Here is a 19,286-nt window from a genome sequence, read left to right on the forward strand (position 1 = left end):
GTATCTGGACTACAATATAAACCAAAGTATCTTAGAAATTTCTTAAAATTATTAAGTGGATTAAAAAGTAGTTGAAAAAGTTTAAAAAATAAAAATAAAAAAATAAACTAAAAGATGTGTACATATCAAAGATGTTACTCATACGTAAGCCAAAGCTCTGTTAAGCTAACAATTATTGCTGTCATCCCATGAATATTAATGAAAACTGTTAAAATAACAGAGTTCTGTCAATAACTATTAGATTATCAGTGAGGGTTTTTAATATGACGAAAGTTTATGTGGCACCACGCTTTTGTTTAATTGTCTGATCAACAGCCTAGATTGATGAGGATGGTGATGACTAGTACCTAGGACCTACCTAATTATTTTCTAGCTTTTACAATTATTATTACTTCATGTAAGTATTGTTTTCAATAAAACCGTTTAACTTAAACAATTTTTTTTTAATTATTTTATTCATTCTCCAAACCAAATTTGACAAACTATGTCGGAAAATCGTTCCAACATACATTAATTATATACCCTATCGGAAAATCAACAAAACAAAACGAGTCAATTTACTTTGCGATTTGAAGAGATTTCAACGAACGATTTCCACGTGCGTTGCTATTCAGTAACCTAGTTTTAACATCGCTAACGGATTCACTACTTTATTGATGGAAGAAATGTTATTTCACAGCTAATACCTCAAAAAAAATTAAAATTCGATTATTATTTAGCCGAAAGCGTTTTGTCAAGAAAGCATTTTAAAATGTGAGTAAAAATCGAAACAGCCCTTAGTCTTCGAGTGAGTAGCCGATGGTCTTAAATTATCAGATCGTCTACGGAAAACCATTTGTGAAAGTAACACAAGAGAGCTGAGAGGAACCAAATTAGCTAAACAAAACAAAATCATAAATATAAAGCGAAATCGTTATATATATCGATTTCTTTTATAGCTGTGACGCATGTCGTCAAAAAAAAAAAAGAGAACTACACTAGAGTTGTTTATACATAGCTTTATAAGACTTCGCGCTAAAAGAGCTGTTAAACTCCCACAGTACTAATGGAGACTTGGCTAATTCTATGTGTGTTTTTATTCCTCACCTAATTCCATTGTAATAGAGATAACAGAGAAAAATGTCGAATTTGAAGACTAGAAAATTTCATAATGTCTTTATATTTGCTAATACTCTTCCCGTTAAATTTTCTCACTTTACTAAATTTCATGACACTAATACATTAATGCCCCGTTTTACGCGATAAAAAAAACAGTCAATCAAATTTTATCGCTTCATAAATACGCATGAGTTTATTATATTTGTATGTTTTCAAGAGCAAAGAACGATTTAAAATTGGCAGACTAATGTCCGAAAAAACAAAAAAAGCGCGATTTATATGAGGTACTCACATATAAGGAATAATTATATTTCAATTAATTAAGCTCTCATCAAACTTTTATGCACGTTTTCTTATCAAACGCGCTGGTTGTGATAACAATATCAATTTAAAAAAATTAAATAAATAGGTTTGAGTGTGGAGGTGTATTTCGCAAGACCAATGAATACAAAATGGAAGATGTAATCTAGGCTTCCTTTAAATTTGAAACAACCCATAGTTTATGATGAAAGGCAAAACTGTTTATTGGTATTTAATTGACTTCAGTTATGGAGATCCTTGTTATCTGTTGTAGTTTTTGTTGTTGCTGTTGTAGCTATAAAAACACGCTCTGAAGGTTTTTGGGAGTGTTATCGATGTTTATGGTCCTTTGTTGACTGTAGATCTGATAATTCCTTCCGATAACAAGTTCCACTAAGGTACTAGCCCGACCATCTAAGGAACGATTTAATAATATCACGTTGAAGCTTCTAGGTCACCCCCCCCCCCCCACTTCCTTATTCCAAGAGGAACTTGGAAGTGCCAGAGCGCCGCCTGATAAAGGTGTGTGAGGTTGACAATTATGCTGCGCAAGTTGTGAATTCCGCTTATCAGCCTCTTGATTACCATATTCCTGCGCAGGCACAGCATTCTCAAGAAGCGACCTAAATATACAAGCCTAGAAGGTTCGAGGTGGTCATATCAAATCGTTCCCGAGATATTCATGCTAATAGCTTCATGATGCGAATCAATTTCCGCCAAAGCACAATCACCACCGTCTATCTTTAGGTAGTTCCTATTCCCACAAAAGGAAGAACAAAGGACAAAGTAAAAGAAGTAAATGTCAAAGTAAATGTAAAGAAGATGGAACAGATAAGAGGAGACAGAAAAGGAACAGTTAAATAATAATGTCGAAAATGATGTTAATAATAAAAACGTTGCTTATGTCTATCGTCAAGGTTGCGAAGGATAAGGCAAGGCAGAAAAAAGAAAAAAAGAAATACAATGTATAGAAACGGAGAAGACTGGAAGGAAAAGATTCGAAATCAAAACCATTTGGGAAACCCGTAGCCGGAACCGAAATCGGCCGGCGCGTTATATATTTGTTATTAAAGTGTAAACGGTTTATTTTTGATGAATTTGCGAACTCTTATCGACGGCATATGGGCGTGCTTTACATATCTTATCGACAAGTAATCAGTTTGTTATCTGTGGCCGTGGTGTGATTGTAGCATGCTCCGCCTACCACAACTAAGTGAGGATCACGACGCAAATTGGAAGAGAAGCTCGGCCTAAAATCTCTTCGGAGTTTATCGCGCCTTACATTTATTTATTTTATTTGTAAACTTGCTATCGATAACAAGGGTTATCGATGGGTTATCGATTTTTCACCGACGAGTTGTCAGTGTTTTATCGGAAAGTTATCGATTTACGATCGAAAAGTCATAAACTACAGACCGAAAGGTATCGATTTGCTATCGGTTTGGTGTTGTAGTTGTCTTAATTTGTTACCGAAATGTTATCATTTTGTTTCCGATGTGTTATAGAAAAGTTATTAATACTATTTTGTTGTAAACTAACGTACAGCAAATAATTCGAATTCCGTGTTTTTTCACTCGGAATATTGGGACTATTTTAAGATTATTACGGGAAAATTTACTGCTTCTAAAGCCGGCTTAACTATTTTTATCCGGAAATGATCATGTAACAATCCGGCAAATAACCTGAAATCGTATCTAATAAATGGTGAAAGCAAACCCGAATCGGTCCCAAAAAACAGTCCGAAAATTGTGTTAAACTAGCTCCGATTCGATTTCGAACACAATTTTGAAATAGCTTTGAAGTGACCCTAAAATTATGCTGAATCGATTCGAAAGCAGTGCTAAAGTGATCCTAAAAGAGTCCAGCGATACCAAAGTAATCAAAAAATGAACATCTGTGGCTAATTATAAGGAGATTTGCTTGAAATTAGGTTGGTGGCTTCTAGCCTAGATAAATATTTCAGATGAAATAAAGTTTTTATTTTGCATCTAAAATACAGTGGTCAAAAAAGCCTAACCAAAATTTTACTTTTATTTCAGACATATTTTTCCGGGATATGGGGCAGGTACCGTCCAATTCAAAAAAATCTTATTTATGGAATGATTTGCTTTGATTAACTCAGTAGTGCATTTTTGCGAAAAGTATACCTGGCGCCGATGTATTCCTGCGTATATTGTAAGAAGGAGAGTGAGATAGTGCGCAAAAGGAGAGAGGCAACAAGGGAGATTTGAACAAAGATTAATGCGAGAGAAAAGGAGAGGGGCAAGAAGGGAGATATGAACAAAGATTAGGAACTGGAGGGTTGAAGAGAGCAAAATAAAATGAGATAAATAAGAGAACAGTAAGTGAAATGGAAAAAATGCTTAGGTAGGAGAAAAAGGCAAAAGAAAGAGCAAAGTGTGTGAACCTTCTTCAAATATTAGATCATATTCACATGCAAGTTTGCGCGAGAAGACGTTTACCGGGCCTGTTAGTTTTGTTATAATAATTTCAACAGCAAACAAGAAGAACTCTACTATTTTTTGTTTAAATTGTAAAGCACCAAATATATTATAACAACAGCCCTGAAAAGTAGTACAGCTTATCACACAATTAATTTCCAAATACCTACGCGTGATATAAAATTAATTTATCAGACTATATAAAATTTATCCAGAAACGACACCTTAATACTACAACAAGCGATAAGAGTGCTGTTTACGCCTATACAAAACCAAAGCATTGACCGCTCATGCAATAAATAAATATAAATACGGTTTCAACGTTGTATGCGGATTTTCTCATCAAACTACAAAACCAATGTAAATAAAGTAAACAGAGCGAGCACACAGCAACACTTTCATCAGCAAACATTTCGCGCTTGTTCTGGCTTATCAGCGGCGTAGCATTGCCCATAAACTCATTATAAAATCATATGGCTAGCCATCAAAAAATGTTAACCTTATATAAGACTTATTTCATTTGGCCAAAACGCGAATAGCATGAGGTGTAAAGGTATTTTTAATGACACACATGTTATAAAATAAAGTCAAAACAAAAACAAGTAAAGGTGTCTAAGTTCGGATGTAACCGAACATTATATACTCAGTGTTAGCTTCAATTGCACATTTCATTTAAGATAAATTACTTTTCTACATAACACGTGACACCACCCGTTTAAAAAAAAATGTCTCCCCATTTCGTCTTACAATAAAACTTGATAAGTGAAATATCATTGATCCAAAACTATTTTTTGCTAAGTTATAGCTTATTATTCTTTTAAGTTTGTTTTATATCTAAGTTGCCGTGGTCTTTAACCGATCCCGTCCACTTTTACTACAAATATTTTATGCTATAAGGAAAATATGTGTACACAATTTCATTACGATATGTTAATTTTTCTTCGAGTTATGGCTCCCGAAACATAGAAAATAGCTTAGTCATAAAAGGGGCGGTGCCACACCCATTTTCAAAAATTTTAGTATTATAATTCAATTTAGAAAGTAAAATTCTATTGATATAAAGCTTTTTTTGCTAAGATATAGCTTATTATTTTCGTCTACGACCCTTTTAAAAATCTTTTATATAAAAGTGGGCATTGTCCTAAACCGATCTCGTCCATTTTTTCTAGAAATATTTCGTGCTATAGGGAAAACTCGTGTACCAAATTTTATTACGATCCATTAATTTTTCTTCGAGTTATGGCCACCAAAACATAGAAAATTGCTTAGTCATAAAAGGGGCGGTGCCACGCCCATTTTTTAAAATTAAATTTTTCCTATTTACTGGTATAAATACACTTGGAAAATGAAATACCATTGATATAAAGCTCGTTTTTACAAAGATTTGGCTTATATTATTCGTCCACGACCCTTTTAAAAATCTTGTATATAAAAGTGGGTCGTTAACTGATTTCGTTAATTTTTCTTCAAAGCATTCCTTATAGTAAAGGCAACCTCTCTACCGAATTTTGTTATGATAGGTTTAACGATTTTTGATTTATGATTAATAATATTTGTAAAATTGATTTTACCACAAGTGGGTGGTGCCACGCCCATTTTAAACAATTTTCCAAATTTTTATCTAGAATCTCAATATCAGTCCACACGTCAAATTTCAACATTCTAGGTGTATTATTTACTAAATAATCAGGTTTTTTGTGTTTTTCAAAATTTTATATATATATATAAAGTGGGCGTGGTTGTCATCCGATTTCACTCATTTTCAATACCAATCAATTCTTGATCCAGATAAGCTCATATACCAAATTTGGTGAAGATATCTCAATATTTACTCAAGTTATCGTTTTAACGGACAGACGGACGGACGGTCGTGGCTCAATCAATTTTTTTTTCGATACTGATGATTTTGATATATGGAAGTCTATATCTATCTCCATTCCTTTATATCTGTACAACCAACCGTTATCCAATCAAAGTTAATATACTCTGTGTGCAAAGTACGCTGAGATAATAAGTTTTTTCAAAAATAAGCAGTTTGAGTGTTTGTTCGCTGTCAACCATCCGCTCAAACATGCGTTCAGTGAGTGCATTTTACCACGCTATATGTTGAATTAGATGAAATTGTGAAAAAAGCCAGCTAAAAAAGTGTTCAATATAGTTGCATAGACACCCAGGAAGCCTTCCTGAAAATGAGGAAAGAGAAAGAAATAAAATTAGAGGAAGATAGAAGAATACAGGGAGTGGGGGTGGCAGCAGGGAAGGGAGAAAAAGATGGAAACATAAAAAGAGAGTGAGATAGAGATGGACGGTGAGAGAAAAGGTGAAACTAATAAAGGGAAGGGGAAAAGGTGAAAAAATAGTGAGGGAAAGTATGAGATAAAATATTCTTAAAAGTCATGCGTATAGACCAAAGTTAACGCAGAATATCGTCTGCCGGGTTTGTTAGTTTGACCTATAAAGCTAAGAGTCCATATATGTACATATATGTACTTACACTTACAATGAAAAACCTTAGAGGAGGAGGTTAAGGCCCAGCTTCTATTCCATTTTTCGATGCACATTTTTCTCGTCTATTTTCCAAATTGACGGACGTCTATATATTTTATGCAGACTCCGAACGGCATATCCTAAGGCAAATGAATTGTTTTGCTAAAAAGCTTTTCATGGCAGAAATACTCTGGGAGGGATTGTGAAACCAATGCCCAGGGACGGTCCCACTTATGAAAAAGATTCCAAAGTATTTTGCTAATAGTTGCCACGGGACTTTAACTCAAAAGTTCTGTGTAGTAAGTTCTCAAAATGTATACATCAGTATAGCGCTAGCGTCGTATTTATTATTGCTTTCTAACAACTGCCTCACCACTTCCTGCTGGGTAATACTTATACCCGCACTACAACTTTCGTAGATATATATTCTTGCTGTTATTCTTTGTCAATGAATGGGAAAGTAGTTTTCGTTTAACCAAACGGCTGATCCACAGAGAATTTCACTCAGCAAATAGTAATTGTAACAAAACTAACAAAAGTAAGATCGAGGATAGAGGAGCTAATTGAAAAATCGAGAGCGGAGAGTACATGCGAGCAAATTAATATACTTGGAGTGTGGTAGCCTGCCGCGATCACAGCAACTACATAGAATGTTAGATCATACAGCTCGTCCATACCACCCAAACGCTATTTGAGTTTAAGCAGAAACGCGCAACGGTGTGATCGCGCTGTAGCGTTATTTAGTAAGTGCATTGCGTGATTGTAATGAATGGGTGAATGAAGAAGGCGGCCAAAGAGGGCAAATCATCCAATACAACAGAGCGAAAAGTTTTCTTTTGTGTTATTTTTGTTTATGCTTTTTGTACTTGTGTGAAGTGCAAGTTCAAAGAAAGGTAGCGGAAAAATTGTATAGTAATATCGACTTGTGTTTTATTTTTAAAACGACAAAAATGTGAAGACGACATATTTATGCAGTTTTTAAATAGATTGAAATATTGATGAAAATTAAATGGTTTCTAAAAAAGAATAAATTTTGTTCGCTTATAATTACGGTGACCATGTTTTGAAGCCGAAATAAATTAGATTTCAAAAATTTTAGCGTTTGGAGGAAAAAGTTTCGACACTGATATAACCTATATTAGAAAATATTATTTCAATTTAAGTATAGTATTGTAAGAAGGGGTTAGAACTAGTGAATAGAAAGCGATAAAATGTGTTTAAAGTTTTTTTGGCTACAACCTGGTTTCGGCATTTTGCCATATATTATATGGCGTCTGAAAGACTAAGCGAAAAAGCCGAGATGGAACACTCCCGCATTCGGAACTGCTCCAAATCTACTTACAGTGTACTGCGCGCCTAAGAGTTCCTATTCTGATAGACATCTTGTTTCAAACGGGAGCAAACAGTAGGAAGGCAAGTATACTGAAGCACAAAAATGGATTAATTCCAACCAAAACAAAACACAATTTTTTTTTTTTTTTTCAAATATAATGAAATTTGTTTCATATCAAACAAAACCTTTTTAAAATCAAATGACATTTTTTAAATCAAATGAAATTTTTCTTAATTAAACCAAACTTTTTTCAAATCAACCTAAATTTTTTGAAATAAATGAAAGAGATGAAACCTTTTTTAAATGAAATGGGACATTTTTCCAAATGTAAGAAAAATTTTTCAAATCAAATGAAACTTGTTTAAACCAAATTGAAATTTTTTTCAGTTCTAAAAAATTTTTTTTTAAATCAAATGAAACTTTTTTTCAAATTAAATGCAATTTTTTTTTCAAATCATATGAAAGTTTTTTTTTTCAAATTAAATAAATTTTTTGTAAATGGAATAAAACTTTTTTCAAAACCAATGCAACTTTTTGCAAATCAACTGAAACACTTTTCAAATCAAAATTAATTTTTTTTCATCAAATTTAACTTTTTTCAAATTAAATGAACCTTTTTTCAAATTAAATTATACTTTTTCAAATCATATGCTTTTTACAAATCAAATTAAATTTTTACAAATCAAACAGACTTTTCTCAAATCTAGTGAAACTTTTTCACATCAAATTAAACTTTTCAAATAAATTTTTTTTAAATCAAATGAACATTTTTTCACATATCATAATTTTTTTCAAGACCAATGAAACCTTTCAAATGAAATAAAAGTTTTGCCGTATAAAATGAAACAATTTTTAAATCAAGTGATACCTTTTTCAAATTAAATGCAACTTTTTTCAAATCATATGAACATTTTTTGAATTGAAATTAAGTTTTTTTAAATTAAATGAAACTTTTTTCAAGACCAACGAAACTCAAATGAAAAATTTTTCCCATCGAAATAGTTTTTATTCCATGAAATTTAACTTTTTTCAAATCATATGATTTTTTTTTATTTTCAAATCATAAAAATTTTTAAAATTTAAATTAAGTTTTCTTAAATGAAATGAAACTTTTTTCAAGACCAATAAAACTTTTGCAAATCAAATGAAAAATTTTTCACATCGAAATAATTTTTTTATACTCAGTTGAGCAGAGCTCACAGAGTATATTAAGTTTGATTAGATAACGGTTGGTTGTACATATATAAAGGAATCGAGATAGATATAGACTTCCATATATCAAAATAATCAGGATCGAAAAAAAATTCGATTGAGCCATGTCCGTCCGTCCGTCCGTCCGTCCGTCCGTTAACACGATAACTTGAGTAAATTTTGAGGTATCTTGATGAAATTTGGTATGTAGGTTCCTGAGCACTCATCTCAGATCGCTATTTAAACTGAGCGATATCGGGCTATAACCACGCCCACTTTTTCGATATCGAAAATTTCGAAAAACCGAAAAAGTGCGATAATTCATTACAAAAGACAGATAAAGCGACGAAACTTGGTAGATGAGTTGAACTTATGACGCAGAATAGAAAATTAGTAAAATTTTGGACAATGTGCGTGGCACCGCCCACTTTTAAAAGAAGGTAATTTAAAAGTTTTGCAAGCTGTAATTTGGCAGTTGTTGAAGATATCATGATGAACGTTACTGCAATTACTATATGTACGCTTAATAAAAATTAGCAAAATCGGAGAAGGACCACGCCCACTTTTAAAAAAAATTTTTTTTAAAGTAAAATTTTAACAAAATATTTAATATCTTTACAGTATATACATAAGTAGTTTATGTCAACATTCAACTCCAGTAATGATATGGTGCACCAAAATACAAAAATAAAAGAAAATTTCAAAATGGGCGTTGCTCCGCCCTTTTTCATTTAATTTGTCTAGGATACTTTTAACGCCATAAGTCGAACAAAAATTTACCAATCCTCTCGAAATTTGGTAGGGGCATAGATTTTATGACGTTAACTGTTTTCTGTGAAAATGGGCGAAATCGGTTGATGCCACGCCCAGTTTTTATACACAGTCGTCCGTCTGTCCTTCCGAATGGCCGTTAACACGATAACTTGAGCAAAAATCGACATATCTTTAATTAACTTAGTTCACGTACTTATCTGAACTCACTTTATCTTGGTATGAAAAATGAACGAAATCCGACTATGACCACGCCCACTTTTTCGATATCGAAAATTACGAAAAATGAAAAAAAAATGCTATAATTCTATACCAAGTATGCAAAAAGAGATGAAACATGGTAATTGGATTGTTTTATTGACGCGAAATATAACTTTAGAAAAAACTTTATAAAATGGTTGTGACACCTACCATATTAAGTAGAAGAAAATGAAAAAGTTCTGCAATCAAGTCAAATCGTATGAAACAAAAAGCAATTTAGAGAAATAAAGTGGAATGAAACAAATTTGAATGAAATGGAAAATGGAAAAAATTAGAATGAAAATAAGTATTGAAATAAAAAACAAGTAGTTGAGGGAAACGAGGTGGAGTTTAATGAAATTAAATTCATTGAAAAAATGTATATGTTATCAAATGAAATAGGATGGAAGAAATGATATTAAGTGAGATGGAATAGAAAAAATAGGATAAAAAGAAACCAGAAAAAATATAACACAAGTAACTAAAACAAAATGGAAGGAAGTAAAATTAAATAAAGTGGAATTAAGTATAATCAAGTGGAATCGAATGATTAATTTCAATGAATGAGCAATTGAATGAAAAGAAATAAAATGACGTGAAATCAAATATTATGAAACAAATATAAATGAAATCAAATCAGTTAATTCCAAATACTTAAAAGAATATATTACAATACAAAAAACTTAGGTGCGATTTGTATGAAATAAATGAAGTGATATTAAATGAAGGGGAATCAATCTTTCTTTAATGGAATGTAATGAAATGGAATGACTTTAAAAGGGATTATATGAAATTTGATAAAAGCAAAATAAACCGAACGCGTTATAATTAATTGGAATATAGTTAAATGAAATCAAATGGAATAAAGTGAAATAAATTGAAATTTAATAATGAAAACAAGTAAGGGTGTCTAAATTCGGCTGTAACCGAACTCTATATACTCAGCGTGAGTTTCAATTGTGTAGTTCATTTCATATAAAATACTTTTGTTATCCTACTTGAAGCTTTCGGTATGTTTCAATATTATGAAATTTGGCAATATAACGATTAATAGTAACGGCATAAACGAATCGAGATAAATATAGACTTCCATATTGAGTAAATATTAAGATATTGAGATGTATTGAAATTTGTTATATGGGTTACTTGGCACTCATCTCCCATCGCTATTTAAAATGAGCAAAATCGGATGATAACCCACTTTTTATATATATAACATTTTGGAAAACACAAGAAACTTGATCATTTAGTAATTAATATACCTAGAATGTTGAAATTTGATGCACGGACTGATATTGATACTACTGATAAAAATTTAAAAAAAATTTTATTTAATTGTACTAATTTTATATTCTGCGTAATAAGGTCAACCCACCTACCAAGATTCATCGCTTTATCCGCCTTTGGTAATGAATTATCGCACTTTTCGGTTTTTCGAAATTTTTGATATCGAAAAAGTGGGTGTGGTTATAGTCCGATTTCGTTCATTTTAAATAGCGATCTGAGTGCCCAGGAACTTGCATTGCAAATTTCATTAAGATACCTAAAAATTTACTGAAGTTATCGTGTTTACGGAAAGACGGACGGACGGACGGACAGACGGACATGGCTAAAAAATTTTACGCTGCTACGGAGTACCGTTATGCGAATAAAATTAATATACTCTGTTAGCTCTGCTCACCTGAGTATAAAAATATATATATATAAATTGCATGAATAATATTTTCCGCCCAAGGAACACTCAAATTGCAACTAAAGGTGACAAAGAAAGACAAAAGTTTTTATATATATATTTATTTATTTTTTTCTTCGAGTGCGAAAAGTAATAGAAATTCATGCCATGTCATAACAATGTAGCTACAACAAACACACTCTAAACAACAATAGCTAATGTGTATTTGTTCATGGTGCTAAAAATAGCAAGTAAATTCACGCCAGACATGCGATAATGCATGTACAAAAAAAATTTGCACAATAATATAAAATAATTACAACAACAACAAGTAACTACAAAAAAACTAACACGAGTCTAGTCGCAAACAGCAAAAAAGAAAAAAAATTACATAATCCAATCTAATAAACATAACAATATATGAATATGTGTATGGGTTTGTAAATAAATTACAATAATGTCAAAATATCAACGACTCCCCGAGCTCTCAGGCGCTGAAGGTGGAGGTGGTGGTGACGGTGGTGTAGCTGATGATGATCATGCTACAAATACTTGGGGAGAAGGTGGAAATAGTACTATGACAACAACAATAAACACAAGCGTGCTGAATGGTGCTCAAAATATTCAAGCGCTGCTTTTCGCTGATAGCAGTATTAGCAGCAGCAATAGTGGTGGCAGCGGTGTAAACAGTAACAGCCCCTCAAGAGTGATAATTCGCCACAGCAGTAGTAACAACCAAAGCAATAGCACTAACAAAAATAACAACAATAATCACAGCAGTAGTATTAATAGTTTAAATAGTCGCAGCAGTGCGACTAACAGTTGGGAATATAGTCCCTTTGATAGTGCAAATACAAATGAAATTAATAATCAGATAAATATACTTGAAACAACAACAACTACGGCATCAGCAGCAACAAATGAAACAATAGCAACAACAATGAATTTCGATGCTGGGTCAACGGAAACGTCATCATCATCACAATTGTTGGATGCTTATGATGCGGATGATATGACAACGGAGGTACCTTTGATTGGTGGCGCTGTTAATAACAATGCAAGTGAAATTTATATACCATTGTATAAAATTCAATTATCTGCATGAACTTCACATGAATTCACTGTAGTTATCGTTTATTTAAAAGATTTTCAAAAACTACATACGTATGTGCACGTTAATATGATCGGCTGTTTTGCATTGCTCTCATGACAGCAGAATGCAAACAGTGGCTGATAGAACTTATTATTTTTCTAGTCCTAAAATGCTCAAACAAATTTTTTTGAGCCCGTGCAGAACTTTTTTGCCAAACCAAAACAAAGTTGTTATTATTATTTTAAAATTTTTTAAATTACAACGCTACACTTTTTAACTGGCGCCCGAGTACGACCATTTTCAACAAAAAATGAAAAAATATAGCGTTGGGCCAACTCACCTAGCAACTTAAAGAAGTTTTTATAACTATTTTTCAAATTTTTATTTACAACCTACGGCTCAAACTCTTAAACTGGTGGCCTAATAAGGACTACTCCAGACAATTTTTTAAATAATAAATTTTTTTTTTTTAATTTGCTATAATTATCTTACAATTTTTTTAAGGGCTCAAACTTTTTAACTGGTGTCGGGGCAGGGACATTTTTACGCAAAATATGGACAAATATTTTATTGCATCAACTTTCCTATATCCAAACAAAGTTGCTATAAATATTTGAAATGTTTGCTGACAAAGAAGGGGCAAACGCTTTAAATTTTGTCCGAGCAGGCAAAGACAAAAATTTTAAAATACTTAGTTGGGCCAATTTGCCTTGAATCACGCAAGGTTTTTTTAGATAATAATAAATTTTTTTCTTACAATGAAGAGCTCGAACTCTTTAGCTGTTTAACTATTTTGTTGGCGCAAGTTTTCCTAAACCAAACAGAGTTTTTATAATAATATAAAAATGTTAACTTACAACGAATGGCTTAAATTTTTTAACTGGAGGCTTATAAAGTTCAAAAAATATATAAAGAAAATATATTTGTCTGGCCAAACTTATCTTGACTAAAAAATTTGGCAAAATTATTTTACAAATTTTTGCCCAAAATCAAAAAAAAATCTTATGAATTTCTTACAATTTCTTACTTCAAATTCTTTAAAAGTTGTCCTAGCAGCGACCATTTCCAAGAAAAATTTAAAAAGATTTTGAGTTCCAACTTACCCTGAATCCAACAAAGTGGCTATAATAATTAACCTCGTGTCCGAACAGTGACCTTTGCCCCCAAAAAGAGGAAAAATATTTCGCTGTTCCAACTTGTGCTGAGCCAAGCAAAATGTTCATAATAATTTTTTCTTTCCTAAAATTGAGAGCTCAGGCTCATTAATTGGACCGAACCATTGCACGAAAAAAAAATGTTTTATTTGGCCAACTTGCACAAATTGAAATGAGCTGTAGCCACTCCATAAACTTGCACATCCCTTTTTTACTCAGGCTCCATTTATAAGCTACTGGACTGAATTCAAAAGGAGGGTTAATGAAACTAAGCCAAATACTTAAAAACGGTTCTTGCATACATGTTTTTGGAAGCGAAAAGATCAATTGGAACACGGCCTCATACATAATAAGCGAGCAGTTCCTCGAACTCCAGTGCCAAACCCACCATTGCAGGAGTTCGGCTTCAAATCCCACTCCCGGGAGAAAGGGCTATGGAGAGATTTACAAGGTATAATCAAAACAACTGTCACCTTTTCTGATGTCACGTTGTTTAAATTTTTCCAAAATTATTAAATAAATTAAAATAAAAAATTGCTTCAAATAAATGTTTTCATACATTTAAAAGCAATTAGGACAATCCGCGCTTAATTCTGTATGAAGGCTCAAGCTGGAAGAAGTTGACATGATTATAGTCTTGAACTCAGAAAAGTTTGCATATAATGTCACCGAATGTTGTCAATGGTTTAAATGAACAAAACTACACCTTTCCCTCAAAAAGTAAGTAAGATTGGGTGTAGATGTGCTAAAAGAAGTAATAAAATTTTTGGGCATGATAGGAAGCGGCTATGAAAGAAGAGATCTGCAGTGCAAAGATAGCTGAGATTGTACGTAGATGGAGTAATCTCTCATATAGATAGAGCTTTTTGTTATCAGAATGCATTTTTTTATTTTTATTTTTGTTTTTATTTCTTTATTTTGCCTTTATATTAAGTCGCTTTCATGTTTGTCCCGTCATTTCCATACGAATTTTTGACCCACGGAAAAGTCTTTTCCGGTAACTTCCCGTTGAGCTAGACACTTGATACTTAGAACATAGTTCAGATCTGAGAGACATTACAATGCAAGTAAAAAAAATCCGCTAGGTGGCGCACGGATCGAGATATACAGAAAATTAATTTGAAAATGGAAATTTTGCGATCGACTTTTAACTAACTTCTCGGTGTTCCAGAGACTTGAAACTTAGCACATAATATTCGAGTCGATGGCACTACAATTGGTGGGAAACAAAATGTTGCCAGGTAGCAGACGAATCGAGATAAACAAAAATCTCTGAAAATCCCTGAAAAAACGCAGGGAATCTTGCGATCGATTTTTAAGTAACTTCTCCGTAAGCTAGAGACATAAAACTTGGGCCGTGTGTCAGAACCCGGTGACAATGCAATGTTTTATCAAACAAATTCCGCTAGGCGGCGCATGGATCGATATATTAGGAAAATTGATTTTAATTTGGGAATTTTTCAATCCATTTTTAACTAACTTCCCGGTTGCCTAGAGACTAGTAACCTAGCACATATTTCGAGACTTGATGACTATACAATTTACAGAAAACAGAGTTCCGCTAGGTGGCGTGCTAATTGAGATAACTACAAATCCCTAAAAAACGAGGGGAATCTTGCGATCGATTTTCGAGTAACTCGCCGATGAGCTACAGACTTGAAACTTGGGCCGTGGGTCAGAATCCGGTAACAATGCAACACATGATCAAAAAAAATTCGCTAGGTGGCATGCGGATCGAGATAATAAGAAAACAAATTTTAATTTGGGAATATTCCAATCCATTTTTAACTAACTTCCCGGTTACCTAGACACTTGAAACTTGGCACTTAGTAGACGCCTGGTGACAATACAACTTATAGAAAACAAAGTTACGCTAAGTGGCGCGCTAGTCAAGATAACTGCAAATCCATTAAAAACGGGGGAATCTTGCGATCGATTTTCGAGTAACTTCCCGATGATCTAGAGACATGAAACTTGGGCCGTAAGTTAGAAGCCGGTGACAATGCAATATTTTATCACAAAAATTCTGCTAGATGGCGCGTTCATCGAGATACTGAAAAAACTAGTTTTAAATTGGGAATATTGCAATCGATTGTTAACTAACTTCCTGGATATCTAGAGACTTGAAACCTCAAATGGAGTTTAAAACTCAGGTGACAGTGCAATGTTTGATCAAAAAATTTGAGCTGCGTAACGCAAAAGTCGAACTATTTAGAAGATTAGGCCATACCTCCATGGCTAGCCTCCTGAGTGTTGCATGCGTTGTAGAATTCCACCTAGTTGAAGGCCCAACTCAATGCACGTCCTTGCATACTTTTAGGCGTACGTCACTTTCTCGACGATTCTTTTAGACTTTGAGGCGTATGCGAATTTCACCACGATTTTCAGCTGTGCAAATTAAGTAGCTGACAAACGAGGTGGAATTCTCTTGTTATGATGCGAGGTGGAATTCTGTTGTTTTCGCCAGCTTTGTCAGCGAAAATTCCACTAGTTCTCTTAAATCTTGCTATTTTGAACAAATAAATAAAGATAAAAATTTTCACTTAGGAATTACTTAAATTACTAATGAAAGTTGCAATTGCCTTTTTGTAGGCAGTACTAAAAAATTTAAAATAAAAAGATGATAAAAAAATTTTAAGGACTACTTATTTTTCCTTTAATACCGACATAGTCTTGTTGAATTTTGACTAAAAAACTTTAACAATAGCTTTTGTAAAAGAATTTTTGGCATTTAAAATTATAAAGGTAGAGCGCGTGTTTAAATTTTGAATAATCAATTAGTTAATCCCAAGTACATAGTTTGCCTTAAATTGAAAGATTGCGCTCCCCCTTTATGGTTTTAAATTCCAAAATTCTTTTACAAGAGCTATTGTTAAAGTTTTTTAGTCAAAATTCCAAAAGACTATGCCTGTATTAAGGGAAACATTGCCTTCTATTTTTTTGGTCCATTTATATAAAGGTAGTCCTTAAAATTTTCTTATCATCTTTTTATTATAAAAAAATATTGTTGATAGGGGTTTTTGACGCCTTGTTATAGTGGATAAAAATGATCGGATTCCGTATCGAAAGCCATTATATATATTCTCAAGGCAGGTATTATCATCGGAAATCAAAGCGGATGGATGGACAAACTGACCTGTCTCAAAAAAAATACTTTTCGACATTAATAATATTGATAAATCGAAGTTTATGTCCATCTCGACCCTTTTACACCATAACACCGCAACGTTATCCGATTAAAGCTATAATACCTATCAAAAAGTGTAGCTGGGTACAAAATAGTATGCTAAAATGTTTTTGCTTTTGAAAAAACAATTCATTTCTAATAGAGAGATTTTCAAAATTTGAATTAATACTTTCAGATCTAAACTTTAAAGCTGGCATTAATGTCATATATGAAAGGTGAGCCTGAGATTATTTCAGCATCAAAAACTCATATTCATTAAAATTGTGAAAGTATTGAATATAAGCCAACGATTTACAATTGTAAGAAAAAATATACAAATTCAAAACAAGGATTGAATTTGAAATTGTACTCAAGCTGCAACAAAACAAATATTTCGAAAATTTGTTTAAAATATTGATTTCATAAATATTTTATTTATTTTATACTCTATTCTCCGAAAAATATTTTCCGTATTTAATGGCGCATGTTTTCTTTTTCATTGACGGCCACCGTGGTGTGATGGTAGCGTGCTCCGCCTACCACACCGTATGCCCTGGGTTCAAACCCCGGGCAAAGCAACATCAAATTTTAGAAATAAGGTTTTTCAATTAGAAGAAAATTTTTCTAAGCGGGGTCGCCCCTCGGCAGTGTCTGGCAAGCGCTCCGAGTGTATTTCTGTCATGAAAAGCTCTCCGTGAAAACTCATCTGCCTTGCAGATGCCGTTCGGAGTCGGCATAAAACATGTAGGTCCCGTCCGGCCAATTTGTATGGAAAATCAAGAGGAGCACGACGAAAATTGGAAGAGAAGCTAGGCCTTAGATCTCTTCGGAGGTTATCGCGCCTTACATGTATTTATTTTTTTTTTTTTTTCTTTTTCATTTGGTTTATAAAATATTTACATTGCTATTTTAGCGGAATTTTAAATTTTCCAAAATTTTTGTTTGCTAATCGCGCCACTAAATTTGTTAGGTTGCATGCCACAACCATTTTTTTTTTCATATGTAAACTGGCCTTATTTATTTGGATACATGAATTTAACCTTTGATTTCCATAGCAAGGCACTACACACAGCTTAATTGTTCGCGTGTGTGTTTGGCTGTGTCGCATATGAATTATGCACTGAAAATTTGGCGTTAGAAAATAAAAACAAATACGCAACACACATACATACATATGTGTGTATGGATGGGCAAATAAAATAAGAACAATTTGAAACTAAATGATAAATTTGTTGAAAATAAATTGTAGCAGAGACGGAATTCGAAACAACTTAAAAATAAACAATAACAATTTTAGTACTAAATCGAAAACTGCCAGCCGTCATATGGGAGTGTACACTTGCACACACATAAATAGAACCACGTTATGTCCGTAATTGAAATTTCGATAAAATTGAAATATTGGAAACATAAAAAACAAATAAGGAAATTCAATTTCGTATACTCATTATGTACGCCATTTTCGACTGTAAGCTTATAATTCTTTTGGAGGAATTCTAGATAAAAATAACTTTTGAACATATATGTAATACTCCTATATTGCTAATAGAAAATGCTCGCAATGTGTTTCAAATTCGAAATCAAAACAGGACAGCCTATAAAAATTTTGTGCTTGTAACAGCATAAGTGCGACAAGAAAAAATTTAAATTTAGGTACATTCGAATATTTAATACAAAAACAAAAACGTTTAAACAGCAATATATCGGCACTCTGATTTTTGGAAATGTACCTAGCCTTTTGTAGCAATATAGGAGTATTACATATATATTTTTGAAGTTATATTGAATTTTCGATTCAAATACTTATTGAAACTTCAGTCGAAGCACTGGAGGAAGTTAAAAATTGATATTTTGAGCACCTGTTATTGGTTTTTAATACAGGTGGGCTTGCAGACTACGATTTCGGATGTTACCAGGAAGTTATCTGGGGGCAGAAATTCTGAGTAGTTACGCAATAAAAACTTAATATTTATTGGTTATTTAAGTAGGCTGTCTTCATCTACTTTTCAGATGCCGTTCGGAGTCGGCTTTAAATATGTAAGTCCCCTCCCGCCAATTTGTAGGAAAAATTAAAAGGAGCAAGACTCAAATTGGAAGAGCCTTAATCTTCTCGATGGAAAATAGCGCCAAGTATTTATATTTTGTTTATACATCAACGTAAGCTAATAGTCTGTATTTGCTAGCCGTAAAAAGTTAAATACAGTGAAATTTCCCATAACGGACAGCTCCAATAACCGGACAGATTATGGGCACACAGGTTTTTCATTAATTTTTTCATACAAATATCATCATAATAAACGGATACTCTAACAACCGGACGCGGACAAAGTATTTCAAAAT

The 19,286-nt window shown here is 32.9% G+C and overlaps 1 protein-coding gene across 9 annotated transcripts in view; it reads left to right on the forward strand.

Annotated features, from left to right (window-relative positions):
* Positions 1-6,986: 6,986 nt before the first annotated feature.
* The window catches only part of ZnT41F (Zinc transporter 41F), a 42,363-nt gene continuing 30,063 nt past the window's right edge, over positions 6,987-19,286 (forward strand). For 2 of the 9 annotated variants that reach the window (XR_010951293.1, XM_067775750.1), the window contains exons 1-2: positions 6,990-7,219; positions 11,676-12,590. Coding sequence is in view for 8 of the 9 variants with exons in the window: in XM_067775750.1 (XP_067631851.1) it covers positions 11,991-12,590 (600 nt within the window). In the remaining variant the exon portion in view is untranslated. Of the gene's footprint in view, positions 7,239-9,858; positions 10,762-11,675; positions 12,591-19,286 lie in introns of those variants that run through there. The other 7 variants (XM_067775758.1, XM_067775751.1, XM_067775754.1 and 4 more) reach the window with 7 other exon arrangements.

Source organism: Eurosta solidaginis, chromosome 3, assembly GCF_040869045.1.
Source record: "Eurosta solidaginis isolate ZX-2024a chromosome 3, ASM4086904v1, whole genome shotgun sequence".
Taxonomy (NCBI): Eukaryota; Metazoa; Arthropoda; class Insecta; order Diptera; family Tephritidae; genus Eurosta; species Eurosta solidaginis.